At 50.5% G+C, this 18,090-nt stretch overlaps 1 protein-coding gene across 2 annotated transcripts in view; it reads left to right on the forward strand.

Moving 5' to 3' along the window:
• GRIK3 (glutamate ionotropic receptor kainate type subunit 3) overlaps positions 1-14,029 on the forward strand; it is a 102,673-nt gene extending 88,644 nt beyond the window's left edge. For both annotated transcript variants that reach the window (XM_032202308.1, XM_032202309.1), the window contains 5 exons: positions 4,246-4,364; positions 7,003-7,220; positions 12,558-12,780; positions 13,014-13,264; positions 13,740-14,029. In XM_032202308.1, the coding sequence (XP_032058199.1) occupies positions 4,246-4,364; positions 7,003-7,220; positions 12,558-12,780; positions 13,014-13,264; positions 13,740-13,934 (1,006 nt within the window). In that variant the 3' untranslated portion in view covers positions 13,935-14,029. The remainder of the gene's footprint in view (positions 1-4,245; positions 4,365-7,002; positions 7,221-12,557; positions 12,781-13,013; positions 13,265-13,739) is intronic.
• Positions 14,030-18,090: the final 4,061 nt, after the last annotated feature.

Consider the following 18,090-nt stretch of genomic DNA (forward strand, 5'->3'; position numbering starts at 1 on the left):
CCGGGGAAGTTTCCTAAACACATCCTGCAGTTAGACACTCGTTTCTCAGTCCTTCCAGTCCCAGCCATGGCAGCGGAGCCTCAGCAGCCTCCCCGCTGCCCCCCCAGCCGTGGCTCTGTGCGGGCCCCTCCGAGGAAGGGCTGGTGGGCTGCGTTTCCCTTGGAGCCTCCTTCAGAAACCAGCCCCTACCTAATCCACTGACATCAATCAGACAGTCAAAGTGAAGATTAAACATGAAACCGCAGCAACCAGAACGCATTAACCCTCATGTTACAACAAATCTGCAATTTCCAACATCCCTCAGGTCCTCAGAGGCATTTAGAGATGATTTCCTGAGTTTACTATGTAATATCCTAATTACACATAACAGCAGTTGTCAAAGTAAACTCCGCTTAGCAGACAGCATTAGTGTTCTCCAGACCATCTGGGACGGTGAAGCAGCCACCGCTCTGATCCTTCCCCTGCAGAGGTGCAGGGCAGGAGGGGCCACGCGTCCCTCCTGCAGACACAGAGGGTCCCCAGGTGTCTCCTTCCTACTCTGTGCAACGCAGCTCTCCCAAAGGGGGCCGCTACACCGAGCCACGTGCCAGGCTTCCAGGCACTGTCCTGAGGTCAAACAGAAGCCCTCTGAGCAGGGATGTGAGCAGGCTGCCACTGTCCAGGGCCCACGGGGAGCCCAGCACAAAGCAAGCCACCAAGGTAACATCACAGCTCAGTTCAGCCTGCGGGCGGTGTACCACACAGAAAAGGCACCCGACTTTTGGAGAGGATGAGAGTGGTGTTGCCATCACCACCCCACGCTTCTGCCAGCTCAGAGCCAGCCAGAGCCAGCAGGGCTGGCTGGGGAAGCAGCTGGGGGGACAGAAAATGGGGGGCAACTCGGCTAAATCGCACTGTCCGCGTTGTCAGGGCTGCAGGATGAGGGCCTCAGTGGTTCTGCTTTGTGTCGGAGAGAGAAGGCACCAGATGCTCTCAGCAGGGAAAGATGCTCATCTGGGAAAGTGAACCCAAGGTAATTACAAAAGGGAAAAAATATTGTGGTGATTAATAGGATCTCTTCACTCTGTGCCTCTGTTAGCCATGCAGAACGTAGCCGGATGGACTCTGCTGCCCTAACTCTGGGGCTCCAGTGCCAGAACGATTACACTGCTCAGGCAGCTTGGGATCAGAGCTCACAGTTTTACTTTTATGGTTTTATTTTTCTCTACTCGCCTGAGGCCAAATCCAACCCAAATTATCCAGACCCCACTCTCAAAGCGTGTTAAATGTGCAAATTCCATCTACGCAAGAAATTCCCTGCACTAAATACTGAGAAAAGGCTGAAGGAGATGCTGGGCCAGGCTCCCACGTGGAAGCATCTTTGAAGCCACCTTCTGCAGCCAGGGAAGTCCAGAGGGGCTGTGCAGATCACAGAGGGGCTGCTCAGCCCCCAACAGCCCCTCCACACTGTGAGCAGTGGCCAAGAGACAGGGACCTGGGCTTGCAGTGACCCAGCACATGGTGGCCTCACTCCCGAGCCCTCGGAGTCCCCTTCGGCTGCTCACCGTCTGTGCCTCCTTCCCTTCGTTTCTGTTGTTCTCTCCTCCTACTTTTTCATCCAGGGTCTCTCGTGCTAGTTTATATTGCCACAATGAGCCGTCCTGCAGCACGATTCATGTCTTTCTTACATCGCAGCAGTTACGAGGTAATATAACATTTTTTTCCCGTCAGGCTGCTTTGGGGCTGAAATAGAGTCTCTAAAACACTGCTGTTACAGTTTCTTTTTCACGTGCTTTGCTCCTGACATTTCTTCTGTCTTCATATTCTCTTAAAGAACATCAAGTATTTGGTGTAATTAAGGTTCTGCAGGAATCTCTCTTAGCACACGGAAATGGAGAGCAAGAGATTTCACGGGGAAGATATGGGGCATATTTATTACATTCAGAAGTAATTGAAACAATATCTGCTCTGACCCCAGCGAGGCCTCTCAAATCCAACCCTCAGGAGAAAACCACAGCCAAAATAGCAAAGCCGTAATTCAGAGACGTGAGTCTCCTGAACTAGGCATTGGAGTCCTCTGCTGATGCTATAATCATAGGTCAACGCCACTTAAAACCAACTTAGGGACTATTTAGAGGCAGGCAAAGGATGTGTTTGATCCATCTCTCCTTTTAATCAGCCTTCTTGCTTATCCTCTCTGCTCCAGCCACCGGGGCACCGTAAGCACCCACGTCGGTGGTTTCATGGGGTCCGTCTGGTGGCTCTGGCTGTCGTGAATTATCACCTGGTCTCGGACTCACAGGGCCTTCAAATCACAGCCGAACCCCTTCTGGTGCTCGCCAGGGTTGGGGCATTGCCATTCCTCTTAATTGAAACAAGGACTGGGTCATCCATAGCAGATTTCTCCGGGGATGCAATTTAGGCTCAGAAGTGTTTTGTGTTAGATCTCATCTTTAACTAAACCTTCTTTGAAATGCTCCCGTTTCCCTGCCAAAAGGAGACAGGAAAATAATCGCACTTTTTGATGAAATATTTCTCAGCCCCTGTTTGCACCTGCGGAAGAGGGAAGCCAGCCCAAGGTGAATCCTGAACAGCCCCCATTTATTATGGCTCCAGCTGCACGGGGTCATCGAGCTCCGCTCACTTCTTCCTTCATTACCCCTCTGTTTCCTTTAATGGTCCCACCAGCTTTTCAAGCACTGACGACTGTTGCTGCTTTGCAGTTTTCTGAATATTTCTCTATAATTTGAGCAGCACCAGTAGGTTCTCACTCAGAGACCTTGAAGTTCTTCGGTGTGTCATCTTGTCAGGCTCATTTGATCTTACCAATTCCCTTTCCATCTCGCACTCTTTCATTGGCAGCCCGAGAAAGTTTTCATCTAATTCTTGAACTCTGCCTTTATTCAATAGACAGAGCTTAGGTGCCATCCTTTATACACCTCCGGCATAAATTTACAGCAGGTTTAAAGGACTAAGCAGCACATAAGGCAAGGTCTCAAAACAGCCTAATTTTTGTTTTCCTCTCCAATTTTCTCTTACTTTAAGAAGCACAAGGAGGCGGGCGGTCTGGATGGTGAACAAGTGAGGCTGTTAGGGTGCAGCCCGAGCCCAGCCAAACCTCTCTGGGGACACATGAGCTCCATGCCATGATGGCTGATTGCTCATTCACCATTTTATGGGTTCTGCAAGAAGGTCCACAGCGTGAGTGTGCGTGGAAAGCAGAGATTAGGGGTAACTGTTTGTTTGGGGGAGTTTTTGTGCCAGGAGGAGCGTCTGAGAGCTGTTGTTCTGTTCTCCCAAGGCTTCCAACCGCCTGCCAGAGGACACCTGGGAAGCTAAATGACAAGACATCCCCTTGAGCAGCAGCACGCCTGGCAGAGGATTGCACAGAGCAATGGCTCCTAATATGAACTGGGGGTTGGGCTTGGAGAAAGGGCTGTTGTGAAGCTACAGGGATTTCAGAAGGAAGCGGAGATGATAATTAATGCCTGGTTCAAAAGCAATTATGCCAATTATGTTTTTAATTTAATCTGCGCAAAATTTGGGACTCTAAGAAAACGCAAACAAACAGCTCTAAAAACATTAGCATCTATCCTGATGAGCATCCTCCCCGGATCCTGGCTAAGAGCTCTATTCCAGGCGGTGCTCACATGCCCGTCGCAGGCAGGATTCACAGGCAGATGTGCAGAGAAAATTCCCTTTGTTTTGCCCAAGAACTGCCGGGCTGTCCGTGAAAACATGCCCCCTGCTGAATGCCTGCTCTTCCAGGGTCCGAGCATTGCAGCAGCACACGGTGAACCCACACCGATTCCCACTGTGCTGATGCCTCAACACGCGGGATTTGTGCTTGTCAGGCTGGTGGCGAGCTCGTCTTCTCGCCTAGTGAAATCTCACACAGATGCCCATGTGCCCTGAACACATCCTGCCCACTGCTGTGTGCACTGGTTGCTGTTGGGTGATGTGGTGCTGAGCAGGACATCAGCAGAGACCAAAGGCTTTGGAGAAGCAACCCAAAACACCTCAAAGAAAGTCCTGGCTCCCCCCAGGTTTCCTTACTGTCTGCAGTGTGGAACATGGGGCTTCCAGCCACGCTGGGCACTTCCAAAAATCATGGCTGAATTTACCTTTCCTTAACAAGCCGCACACCTGAAGGGTCAGCGTGCCCTGTGCAGCAGCACCAGATGTATTCCAGTTTTTCTCCTGGCCCTTTAGGGTCTGATGCCACATCCTGACTAACGAGCTCTCTCTTTCCTTGTGCCACCACAGGTTCAGCCCATACGAGTGGTACGATGCTCATCCCTGCAACCCCGGGTCGGACATCGTGGAGAATAACTTCACCCTGCTCAACAGCTTCTGGTTCGGGATGGGCGCGCTGATGCAGCAAGGTACGGTGGGCGGCTCCTCCCCGCACGCCCTGCTGCTGCTTCTCCACCACCGGCCTGTTCTTGTGGCTTTTTGAATGCAAAATTTAATTTAGTGGTGACAGGAACAAGATTAAACATCTTTGTGCCTGTCAAAACCAAGTAGCAGCTGCAAAAAGAATACCGGTGGCACCCGCCTCGTGCAGTTATCACGGTGCAGGGCAGCGGGGCTGGCTCCGAGCAGGCACGGTCAGCACCGAGCTGTGCTAGAGGGGGTGGCTGCCACAGGCAGCCCTGGGGTGCCGGCACCCCTGGAGCCCACGGGCTCCAAGAACTGACCTCACCAGGGGGATCTCACGGTGGTCTGCAGCTCAGGAGGGCCCGGTGGCTTTGTCTGCTGCTATCTGCTCACCTGGAGCTGCTTCTCCTCTGCTGGGATGGAGGAACAAATGTGTGGGGCTGAGCCCTGCCTGCAGCCCCCCAGGAGAAGCATCCGAAGCATCCGAGGTTTTCTGTGCCAGGAACACCATCAGATTTCTTCTGTGGGAGAGCAGGCTGGAGCATCTCACCCTTTTTTTTTAATTTTTATTTTTAGCACCTGCCTCTCTTTGTGCTTTCCGTGGGTCAAAGCCCCAGCCCAGCAGCTCGCCCCACGGCTGTGGGCACAGGCTCATCGCTCACCCAGCTGCAGCTGGCTGCCCACACACAGGTGCCCCACTACCAATAATTACTATTAATGATGTGTGCACGCTCTGGCAGGTGTCAGAAGGAGCAGCTCCAGAGTCTGCCATCTGGAACATGCTGCTAGATGATGGAGAGGCGGCGTGTCTGCATGTGCACTGCTGCTGTGTGTGCAGAGCAGCACCCGCACTCTGTGCCCCACGGAGGAATGCTGGCTGAGCCCCCTTTGGCTGTCTAAATTCCCCAAATAGCCCCGTCCCACAGGCTCTGTGCATTTCTGCTGCCGTTAATTCAAGCTATCTGGTCTAATTCAGGATCTCTGTCCTGACTGGCTCTGCTTTAAAGCCACTTTACAGAAGACAGGGCTTCTTGCACTCTGATCTGTCCCTGTTTTTATCCTCTTCTGTCAGTCTGGCCATTTTGGTCATTCTGGTCATTTTATCCTTTTCTGGTCATTCTGCACACTGGGAAATGACCTCCAGACAAGGCGGGTCACAAGGAGATTCTCCAGACAGCTCTGCCTGGCCCTCACTGCAGGCAAGACTGAATGCTTCTCGTGCTGCTGGTGTAGGACACCACCACGGCAGGGACCTCCAGAACAGGACATGGATAGGATGGTGGCTGTGTACACAGATGGGACAGAGCACATGGAGAGGTGCAAGGAGCAGCATAAATCCGTGGGGAAGACAGCACAGGGTGAGCTTGAGAGTGGTGCTGAACGAGGAGCAAAACTCTGCTGTGATCTAACTGCAGAAAATCCAAGAACGGAAATAAGTGGAAAATGAGCAACGCTTGTCACACTTTGATTTATCGTGTCTGGGCAGTCACGGCCAAGGAGTAAAGGACCCGCAGCGCTGGCTTGGCGGCGTGCACAGCACCGGGGCTCCGTGCTCCTCCTGCTGCAGCGTGGCACAGGCTTCCCAGATCTGCTGCCCTGATGGACAGTGACAGCTCCCAGCAGGGTGGTTTAGCGCGATGAATCATCCTCTTATCAGATGCTTAGAAATGAAAAGAGCCGCATTCTTTTTAAGTCTATTCTGCATCTAAGAAGAAAAATATTTCAAAGCCAGACTGATGTCACACCTTGCAATGCATCAAAGGGCAAGAGATGGAATGGGAAAGGAGCAGGATCTTGAGAAGAACTAAAGCAGCGCTGAGACCCAAGGCTCCTCTGCTTCCCGGTGCCTCCTTGCTGCACTCAGATGGGAGAAAAGCTGTGCTCCACACTAAGCTTTAATGCCACACTGCCTGAAATTGCTTTGCCAAGCCTTATCTTTGTTGCAAATTCCAGGTTGGATATATCCTCTGAATGCAGTTGTTTTAAACCCAGAGCTCTTTTCTGGCTTTAAAAGGTGTCTTGGGTGATTACAAAAATAGCACAACCCATTTAGTCCTTCATGTCTGCTCAATAAAAGTCATTCCAGACCTGTTATACACCTTTTATGCTGCAACATCTCCAGCTTCCCTACTTCTAACCACTATTCAAAGCACTGGACCCTGATAGTTCCTTTCTCTCACTGTTTGATTTTTTTTTTAAATCATGTGTATTTGAACACACTCCCTAGAGTGAGTCCTTTGAAAAGTAATCCATATAAAAGCAAAGCACTTTTTAAATGGCTGGACAAAACACTCATAAAAGTTCATAAATGGCTTGCTATTTAAATCTCATAAAAGCTGCCTAGTTAATTACTTCAGTTTGAATGTTTCCTGTAAATTGTGCACTGTACCCAAGGTCAGCATTAAAGGGAGAAGGTTTTTCTGTGAATGCTACAAAAAAAAACAACCACTGATTTCCTTGCATGCAAGATGTCTGGATAATTTGCCTCGAAAACAGTTGGCTTTAATTGCGTCGCTGTTGCAGTCTGACAGTGAAACCTAATCCTTCATCTGTACATATGTATATAATGTACCCACCTACGTATAAAACGCGTCCTTTCTCGCCTTTGTTTCCTCTTCCCTCCCACTCCCTCTCCCACCCCAGGCTCGGAGCTGATGCCCAAAGCTCTGTCTACACGGATCATTGGTGGCATATGGTGGTTCTTCACCCTAATTATCATCTCGTCCTACACGGCCAACCTTGCCGCCTTCCTGACGGTGGAGAGGATGGAATCCCCCATCGACTCGGCAGACGACTTGGCAAAGCAGACCAAAATAGAGTACGGAGCAGTGAAGGATGGAGCTACCATGACCTTCTTCAAGGTGAGCCCCGGCACAGGCTTTCCACCACCCTGGCAGAGACGCAGCCCTGCCCGGCCAACAGGAGCGAGAACAAGACCAGAGACAAAAAGCCTCTTAAGGCACCACTGCAGAAGCAGGTTGCTTCTGTCTCCCATCTCTGTTAAGACCTCGATCCGTCAGCTTAGCTTGCCTAGATTCATATCACAGCTAAATCCCCCTCTCCCAGTAGCTAACTGAGGTCACAGTTATAAAATCATGTTGATTTTACAGCTCTGGGGACTGTACCCAGCAGTCACTCAGACACCCAAAACGAAGCACGCATTAGGCAGAACAGGACAGGTGAATCTTACATTAAAGCCCTACAGAAAACTCTTCCATTCCTTATGCATCACCCCTATTTTTGCATCCCACTGCCATTCCTGCCCCGTGTCTGCACTAAGAAATGCACGGAGCCCCCAAGGCTGCCCGGCCAGCCTGCAGGGGCAGAGAGCAAACAAAAACTGCCTGGACACATGCTGCAAAGGGCTCGGGGCTTTTTAGAGCTGAGGTATCTTGTCTGCCCTTGAGGTATTCACATTAACATAGCCAGGTTTTATTTATCTCTGAAACTGATGCGAGCTAACACCACCAATGCATCACACTCAGACTACATTTATTTCTTCTGCTTAAAGCGAGGTTTCCCAAGTTAGTCAACAGAGCAGAGGAAGGTGCTAAGGACACTCATTATTTCACTGCTGCCTGAAAAACTGAAAGAAACTGGGAAAGTTAAAGACACCTTTGGAACCACAGCTGGCCTGTAAAAACACGCTTTTAAAAGAGAGACAAAAAAGGACTAGAATTGAGGGGTGGTTAACCTAGCAATGAGCACCCTGGCTCTGAGGGGAATTCAGGTTTAAAGCAAGGCCGTGGTGCACGGTGCAGGCTGGGGGGGGCTGAGCAGCCCCTGGGGAACTCTCCTTGGCCATGACTCGGTGAAGGAGCCACGCTCCCCTCCATGCTTATTGTGACAGGCAGCAACACAGCCCGGTAAAGCCGCATGGAGGGGTTTGTTTGGTTTGATCTTTAATTAATCCGGGAAATGCAAATATTGCAGGGAAGAGCAGGCTGCTGCTTGCTCACTGCAGAGCTGGGGCACCACGTTTGTCTGCGGCAGGGCCAGCTGCCTCACGCTGCCATCCAAACCCACAGCAGCTGTAGGAGGAGGCTGACTTTTACTGGTGTGCTTTAAGTACCCTTTCCAATAAGAGTTTTATATGGAAATAAAAGGAAACTCTATATTTTTCTTTTTTTTTTTTTTTTTTTAAGTCATCAAGGCCGTAGCATCTTTATTGCTTCCTATCATTATCCATCAGAATCATTCCTCAGGCTCCTAACGGGCATTTGGCAGGGTTTATTGACGCAGCGTATTTTCCTTTTGCTGTTTTATTATTATTGCTGTTTGGAGATGAATTATCAGGGATGTCCCCTCTGACAAGCGTTCAATTACCCATACAGTGGGAGCACTTGTGTGGGATGCCATGCTCACTTGTCCCAGGCACAGGAAATAGGGGAGAGCGATTTAAGGCCCCCCCAAGCATCCCCCCCACCCCGCAGTGAGTCCTTGGTGAAATCACCGGACAAATCCTGCGGCGGGTTCGGGCGTCACACTGTCTGAGATGCTCCCCCAGAGCACGAAGGTCCTGGAGGGTGCAGGGCAGTGACCGACCTTGTGCTCGGTGTTGGAGAAAACCCGGTGGAAAGCACGGTTACAAAACGCTGAAAGGTTCTGCTGCCTGGTGGAGGGCTGGTGGAGGGCTCGTGCTGAGCCCATCGTGTCCCTGCAGAAGTTCTCCCATGGGCCAAGCCAGGGCCGTGTCCGTGGGTGTGCCAACGCGGCCCCACGGGCTCACCCGTGCGGCCCCACCACCTACAGCAAAGGGGAAGCAGAAGCCAGCCTTATCCTAGCTGCACTGGCAGACTTCGACTTCATGAAAAGAACTTTTGAGAAGCTATTTATTCTCTGGCAATGCAGATTGAGTTACAGGAATAAACAGATCAATTAATTTAGGAGCAGCATCTAGCTTTCATGGCAAATCATGCCAGGAATCCTTCATATCTTGCAGAAGATGCTCTCTCGCTCTGAACAAATGCTGGGTTTAATGTGTCGTTTGGCGTACGGGTGTGAGAGTGTGTGGATGTGTGTACATATATATTCACTTGTACAGAAATGTTAAATCCTCAAGAGTAAGTATCTTCAGTCGGTGCAAATCAATTTATTTTTTCATACAGGCTGGAATTGAAAATCGTAAGCCTGAAAGTTACTTTCTTGCCAATTTCACTGATAAAAAAGCATATATGTCTTGGCAAGATGCCTTATATTGGCTCCTCTAAACTATTCCATTAATTTATTTGGGTGACTGGTCTTGAAGCATTGGTTATTAAAGACAGCTTCTGAGCTGTGACTCTAAAGAATGAGCTTGGAGGCGTTCTCGGTGCCTTTGCTGCATTCCGAGGGGCTGGTGCTCAGCCTTCCCTACACGCGTTTCACTTGGCACCAGGGCAGGGGCTGATTCAGATGCTGTCTCAAGGCCCAGATTCGGACGTTATTTTACCCTGGCCAAAACTTGGACGAGTCGGTGGGAGAGGTGCAAGCAGGAGAGAGACACAACCCCCTGGTGCGAACCCTGGCGGTGATTAACAGCTTTCAGCCTCCGCCCCCGCTTATTAGCAATGATCTGCGCTATTCCCAGCGCTGGGGAGCTGCCGATGGAACTGCTCTTGGGGGATTCATCTCAGAGCCACCCTGCAGGTTCTCTTCATCTGCCCTGGGCAGCAAAGCGAGGATCCCATGGGGCAGGAGAGCCAGGGCATCCCACAAGGGCTCGCTGCCTTCCACCACCTCACCTCCTTGTATACAGCTCATAGCAGCACGCGTTGCTTCCATCGAGATGAAATGTGCACCTAGCCACCACACCACAAATACCAGTTCACACCAGTAACAAACCCCAGAGAGGATTTTTTTTCAGGTAGATGACGAGCCATAAAAAGAGAGGTTCTACAAAATAAAACATCCAAAAAGAGCCATCCAAAAAGAGCCAGTGACATCAACGCAATTTATGTGCATTCCTTACTGGCAATTAATTTACTACTAATGAGCTGTTATGCCTAATGAAGATGGTTTTGCCTATCTGAGCGGTATGTTCCCAGGTGCCATCATCCCCGTTCCCATAAATAAACAGCCACCTCTGAAGTATGGCCGAAGAGCTGAGGAGGGAAGGCAGGAAGGAGGAACTTTGCTCCCTGATAAGCACAAAACGGATCGTGGCTGCAGCTCACAGGAAGGAGCTGGGAGCTGGAGCACCACACGCTCCCCAGAGTTGCTCTTGCAATTTTTGACTGATGACTGCTCTCCCGACGACTGGCAATTGCTCCTAAATTGGACTTTTAACAAATAGCCGTGTCCATCAACCTGCTAGTCCCGCACTGAGAATTACAGCTGGCGGATTTGTACTTGGGAAAGAAGCGCTCTTATCTCCCGGTAGCCAAGTTAAAGAAATGAATGGGAAATAAATTCTAAGGAGGTGGTGGCAGGTTTCAGACAACAGAGAGAGCCTGCATCGCCTCACCTTCTCTGTGGGTTCGACCTGCCCTTGCCAACACAAGTGACCACATCCTTTTCTCTGGGGAAGACGAGGCCAAAGCAAGCAGCAGCACCCACTGCGGGGAAACACAAGGCCATGAGGAGGATTGGGATGGGAATCGCTAGGGCAGGGTGTGCTCACCGCTGGCTCCGTGGTCCTGCAAGCAGCTCTCGCTGCAGGGAGGCTCCTGCCCCAGCCCACACACCCCGAGCAGTGGAGGAGCTACGAAAGCAGCGCTCATCCTGGCATCCCAGAACACAATTAAGTCCTTGGAGCAGGTCAAAGGGAGTGAGTTAAGAAGAGAAAAGTGTTTTTTCTGTTCCAGGGAGCCCTGTCTCATGTAATTTAAGTTGCCTGAAGAGCTACAATGCCTCATGCAAGTCCTATTAGCTTCACTAAATGCAGCCTATTGATTTTTTGCCAGTTTATTTTGCTCTGTGCTTTAAACTGGGAGAACACTGATGTTGTTTAAGAGCCCTGTGTCAACACCCGAGGAGCATTAAATGCAGGAAGAGAAAGAGCAAAAGGGAGAGCCAATGAACCCAGAGGCCTCTGATCCGAACTATATAAATGTTAAACAAGTCGTTATCAGCAAGTCGAGTATGCTATTCATTTCAATTACCCATCGTAATGCACAGATATTTAATAATCCTTTTGGAGGCTACATTTCTTGCTGCTCTTTGAGGCTTGATAGATGCCACAAATCTACCTTACAGGCACTGGACCGGATTTTCGAGTGAAGGAGATTATCCTGCCTCTTGAATGCAGTTTGCTCCAGAGCTGCAGGTTCATCAAGTGGATTATAGCAAGTATGAATTTTAACCAGCAAGAAACGGGTCCATAATAGTATGTTTGTTAAACACACTGAGAGAAGGAGGTGGCTAGGCAAAGCATTTGGAATATCAAGCATGATGAGGGACTACACAGCAACAGCCTACACAGGGACAATTCAGAATGTGGCCGTAGATAAATGCTACATTCAAAGTGTTGTGGAAAGATATAAAATATCCATATTCTCACACAACACATTTCTAGAAGAAAAAAACATTCATATGAGCAGCAAGCTAGACAACACATCCCCCCTTTTCTAACACAATGCCTACTGATAGTGGAAGAATGTCCATGTTTATTTTTAGCCGTAAGACAATCTTCTTGAATATTTCTAAGCCTCTGTTTACGTGGATATGTTAAATTTGTTTGGCAGTTGCACATATCTCAGAGGAGACATGTTTCCTTGTGATGCTTGGGGAAAGACAAAAATATAATAGAGTGTGTGAGAGGGAGAAAAACATGCCCTCTGAAATGTTGCCTGTCTTCTCTCATTGTGCAGAAACATTACAGGATAAGCAAAATTCTGGTTAGGAAACTAATACATTCAAGCAGATATACTGATAGCCTGTCACACCAGCAGGTCTGCAGGGCATCACGGCAGGGCCTTGCTGAAGCGGAGGAATAGTTCAGTTCCACCTACAGCTCCTGGTCTGCAGAGCTGTGACTCTTTTTGCTGAGCATTTATGGTGAAGTGTGCTGGAATCTGTCTCTTTTAATGGCAATTTGATGCCACACATTAGTGGGCAGTGAAAGCAGAGAGGTGTTTAAGACATGGCAAACTGGCAATGGTCCCATTAGGGAGCCTGTTCTCAAACTGGAATTTATCTGTTTATTATAAAAAGACCATCTTTTGCAGCAAATAGGCTATTAATTTGTATTTTGGGGATGGGGGGTATTGTTTTTCCAGAAATCCAAAATTTCCACGTTTGAAAAAATGTGGGCCTTCATGAGCAGCAAACCCACGGCACTGGTGAAAAGCAACGAGGAGGGCATCCAGCGAACGCTCACGGCCGACTACGCCCTGCTGATGGAGTCGACCACCATTGAGTACATCACCCAGAGGAACTGCAACCTGACTCAGATCGGGGGGCTCATCGACTCCAAAGGCTACGGGATTGGGACTCCCATGGGTAAGGGGCACTGGAGGGGTCAGTAGGTAGCCCAGGAGGGGGGCTGCTCAGCAGACATACAACGGGTGGGATCACAGAACCCACTCCCAACTCTCCATTCCCAAATACCCAAGCTCACACTGTCTGCCTGTTGCAGGGATGTCTGAGCAGCCCTCCCAACAGACAAAGTCCCTACTTGGTGTGATTTTTGTCTGACTTTCCCATCTGTGTGTACTGGTGTTCCCCCTCTGCAGGCTCCCCGTACCGGGACAAGATCACCATCGCCATCCTCCAGCTGCAGGAGGAGGACAAGCTGCACGTGATGAAGGAGAAGTGGTGGCGGGGCAACGGCTGCCCTGAGGATGAGAACAAGGAGGCCAGTGCTCTGGGCATCCAGAACATCGGTGGGATTTTCATCGTTTTGGCAGCAGGCCTGGTACTCTCAGTCTTCGTGGCCATGGTGGAGTTCATCTACAAGCTGCGCAAGACGGCAGAGCGCGAGCAGGTACCGATCCCCTCCGCCTCCCTGCACCACCACAAAGCAAAGCAAACTGGAATTAGATAGGTAAAGGAAACCTGCCCCCAGCAAGCCCACAGGATTCGCTACCCCTGACTCACAAACCCAGCAGACCCCAGCAGCCAGCCAGCAGGGAGCACCCAGAGCAGCGGCACTCCAACAGGCACCCCCAGCTCTGCCTTTTGGCATGGTTTAGCATGTCAAAGGCACAGCTCTTCCCAAAGCAGAGGGTCAACCAGAGGCCCAATGAAGTCCCACCAAGCACAGCCGATGCCTTAAATGCAGCCCAAACCTTGTGATTGCCCTCTGCAGAGCCTAGCTTCAGCAGCCTCCTGCTCAAGCAGAGGCGAGTGGCACATTCTGGGGTGATAACGGTGCTTTTTGGGGCGATAATGGTGCTTTTTGGGGTGATAACAGTGCTTTTTGTCCGGTAACAGTGCTTTCTGTCCCCATTTCTCCCCAGCGCTCCTTCTGCAGTGCCATGGCCGATGAGATCCGGCTGTCGCTCACCTGCCAGCGGCGGGTCAAGCACAAGCCCCAGCCCCCTGTCATGGTGAAGACGGACGCTGTGATCAACATGCACACCTTCAACGACCGCCGGCTGCCAGGGAAGGACAACATGACCTGCAACACCGGATTGACGCCCGTGTTTCCCTAGGGAATGGGACCTGGGGGGCGGGAGGGAAGGAATCGCGTCAGTCAAAGCTGGATGCACTCTTAACTAGGGAAGAAAGGATTAAAAAAAAAAAAAAAGAGAAAAAAAAAAAAAAAGAGAAAAAAAAAAAAAGCTTGGTTTGGTTCATTTCAAGATCAAGGCCTTTAAAACACAGCTGCATCAATCACCGGCACAGAAGCACCAACTGCAAAGCACGGACTGTAACATGGGTCTTGGGGCTTTTCCGTTTCATTTTTGTTATTTTCCGTTCTTTATTTTTTTACAGCTTAGATCCTCCAGGCCTCATGGAGTCCAAACACACTACCATCCAGGAGTCTGATGTTTACATACCGAACACACGGAGGCAAAAACGAATTGAGCCAAACTGACCCTCGGTGGGTAACGAGGAGCCCCTGAGCAAGGCTTCTTTAGCATGGCAATAAAAAGAAACACTTTGCCCCTCCGGGTGTGGAGTGAGCAACGGTCTGAGTGAGCACCCATCCCAAAGTGACGGACACAACACATTTAGGGCACGCTGGCCAGGCACGGGAAAAGCACCTGCAAAGCTCTGCGATGCTCCAGGCTGCGCCCTACATCAACACAGCTCGTGGTGGCCCTTTGCCCCCCAGCCGTGCTGGCTGGAGTCACCACAGCACGAAGTCCATGCTGGGGCCTGGAGGGAGAAGGCAACAGAAATGCTCATCAGGAGACCCGAGATGGCTGACCCTGAAGGGGAGAACAAGCTCGAGTGACCAGAGTCCCAGCCAGGAACGGGATCATGCGCATGGGGACTGTGCCACCTCTGAGTGCAAGCGCCCCAACACCAGCCCACGGTGACACTGCAGCTCCGTCGTGATCACACTCAGACCAGGAGAGGACAGTACGCGTGGTTTAGGACTAAATGCTCCACGTGGCACCAGAGACCTGCGAGGCGAAGCCTCAGCCTGCAGGGCTAGGGCTGGCCCGGGACAAACAGCACTGTGTGAGCCAAACCTGACACCCCCTCGCCCTGCCCAGTGACCCGCAGCCCCGCTGGCAGCATCTCCATGCCATTTACACAAACATACTGACATCTTTTGGAGAAATCTTCCAAATCTTCATCTTCCCCGGACTGTGTTCTTATTTTCAGGTTGCTCAACCCAGGAGGCTGGTCCTGCGGATGATCTCATCAGAATTACCAAAGACCCCTCTGCTGACCCAACGCACCGCATGAGTGACGCTGTGCCGCTCCGTCCCTCCGTGGATGAATTTCTCCCCAGCCATCTGCAAAATGAAACCAACAGAAACAGCCCTGCCCGTGGAAACCTAGAACATCCCAAGGAGTACTGCAAGGTGTTTAACCTAGAACATCCCAAGGAGTACTGCAAGGTGTTTAAAAGCTCTGCTTCAAACACGGCTGTTGATGAGAAGAGCAACCTCCTTCCCTGGCAGATGTGACGGCACCCTGCTGCTGGACACCCCCACGCCCCAAGTCACAAGGCTTTCCGCAGGGTTTGTCTGGGCCCCAAGGGACAAACCTGCCTGCAGCCCAGTTCAGGGGTTTTTCCCACCTGTTTCCTTCTCAGTCTCAGTTATTTGAAGGCTATCTTTGGAGCTGATCGGAATTAGCAAATGAGCTGAAGGGGAGATCTCTGCTTTTTCCCCCCCATCACAGACCAAAATTTGTCCTTATTTTGTCTTTCCATGATGTAAAGAACCAGCACAGTGACCCGAAACAAAAAAAGCTGGATTTGTCATATTGTGACTCACGTAAAGATATGCAAAGGATTTACATTTATTTTCACCTTTTCATAGAAACCATGAAAAATCAGAGTTGAAAGCTGCCAACTCAACGCGCATCATCATCTTCACAGTTTGCTGACCAAACACCTACAGCAGAGGACGGATTGGGGAATGTGGCTGTTTCCCAAAGCTAATGACGTATTTTCCGTACTTCTTTGCCAATCCTTAGGCCTGTCAGAGCAGCAGAGGTTATGATGTCTTTGCAGATTTCTAAGCTCTTAGAAAGGGATTTTTACAATCACGCCAGAGATAAAAACAAAGCCTGAAACTGGCTTTAAGTGTCCTGAGAGTAAAACACCACTGAAAACCATTTTGCTTCTCGGCAGGTTCTTTTTACATAAGTAAATATCACTAACGCCATAAACACCCTCTGTTCATCTCTGACGCCAGTTCGATCTCATTTTACTCACCAACATCCCAGAGCGCCAGGTGAGCGGCCGGAACCACTAGTGCTATCCGCCAGCAAGACAAAGCCTTGCAGGTTAACCTGCTCTCTCCCCTCTCCTCTGACCCTAAATCAGCACTTCATGTGTCTCCGTTACGGTTTGCTATTTGAGATCTCGGTCACTGAAGGCTTTGACTCACGGCATCGCCGGCACCGCCAGGCAGGGGGCAGCTGGGACCGGCCCCGTGGCACCGCTCACCGGGAGGGTTCCTGACCTCGTACTCCTGCAGAGCCCCCGAGGACGTGCAATCACTGTGCTGCTGAACCCAGCCCAGGGGCTTCACCCAGAGCAAGCAGTGCAGCAGCTTTCCATGGAGAGCAGCGAGGAGCCTGACAGCGAGCAGTGGCAGCCGGGCGGCCTTGGAAGGGGCAGACGTGATGCCGAAGTCTCGAAGCCTTTCGCAAGCTGCTCTGTACCCCGTTTGTGGCTGCTGGTGACTCCTGTCCTGGAACCATCCGACTTCCAGCCTTCCTGAAAGCGGTTTCTTTCTTGGCGTGGTGGGCAGAGGGACTGAAAAAGTGAGGAGGGAAGACAAAAAGCAGGTCTGGGCTATTAAACTGTGTCTAAACTGCTGCCATGTCCGTTCACTGTCCCTTACCACTGCTTCTTCCTCCTGGGTCTCCTGTGAGCCAGAGCAGGGACGCAGCGGGTGGCTTCCGTTGGGGTTGCTTTTCCCTTTAGACTTAATAACGAGTGTTGGGTACAAACGGCGAGCCTACAAATCCACAAAGAAGGTGAATATGCAAAGGGAAGCAGCACCAGCTCTGGGCAAGTGCCGTCCCCTGCGGGGCAGGTGCTGTGGGGAGCAGGATTCGGCCGGCTGCGGGCACTGGCGGGCTCTGGGAGGTCCCACAGGGGGACCCACAGCCCCTGAGCGGCGCACGGGGAGCATTCCTGCAGCACGTGTGAACAAATTGGGACAAGACCCAGCCCCAGGGCTGGCCGGGCGCTGGCGTGGGAAGCCCTTTGCTGTCCGTACCTTTCTTTGACATGTTTCTCAAAAAAAAAGCAAGAAAAGAACAAAAAGAAGGAAAAAAAAAAAAAACACAAACAACAACAGAAAAGAGTTGGATAAAAAAAGGAAAAAAACTGGTCTCCGTGATATTCAGGGGATTTTCCTTTGTGGACATGCAGAATTTCTATGAATATAGTTTTTTGTAAACATTTTGTAACAATTTTGGTTTCATAGTAACTGTGTTACTTGCTGATGATCATTCTAGGCTGATGTAAATAAAATTTCCAAAAAAAAAAAAGAAAAAATTCTGATTATTTTCCTTTTTAAGACACTGTGATATATCAAAGTGCACAGTTTGCTGTATGAAGTAATATGGTTTTAAATTTTAAATAAAAATTCATTTCTAGAAAACGATGAAGCTCGTGCCTGTTTCTGTTCAACACCTCCCTCTTCCCTGGTTGAAACCTGGTCCCTAAAATCAAGCCGGTTCTCGACATCCCCATCTCTCCCGGTGACCAGCCATAAAAAAACAGCAGGAAAAGACCCAATTCTGGACCAAACACAACCATCCCAGGAGAAGAGCTGCTGGTGCTGCTCGCCGGAGGGGACCTGTGCTTGTTTAGGGGCGGTGAGGACTGACTTGGTCAGCGGAGAGGAGCACCAAGACCGCCCTCTGCTTCCCCTTCAACCTGCAGGAGGGGACGAGGCTCCTGCTGCCCGTGGGTACCCGAGGAGCCTGGCAGCAGCCAAAGGAGTCGGTCCGGCTGTTCCCTGAAGAGCCACCTGCAGAAGCACTCCCCCAACGTGTCTCTCCCGAGGCTCCGTGGGTTTATTCCTCATTCCCGAGGGGCACCTGAGCCTGAGAGCCCCCTCTAAGCCTGCAGGATCCCAGCAGGCTTCAAGGTCGGTAGAACAACTGCTCACCTGTTTTCCTTCTTGCTGTAAGCCAAAAATCTTATTAGCTTGATAAAAGCTG

Source organism: Aythya fuligula, chromosome 23, assembly GCF_009819795.1.
Source record: "Aythya fuligula isolate bAytFul2 chromosome 23, bAytFul2.pri, whole genome shotgun sequence".
Lineage (NCBI taxonomy): Eukaryota > Metazoa > Chordata > Aves > Anseriformes > Anatidae > Aythya > Aythya fuligula.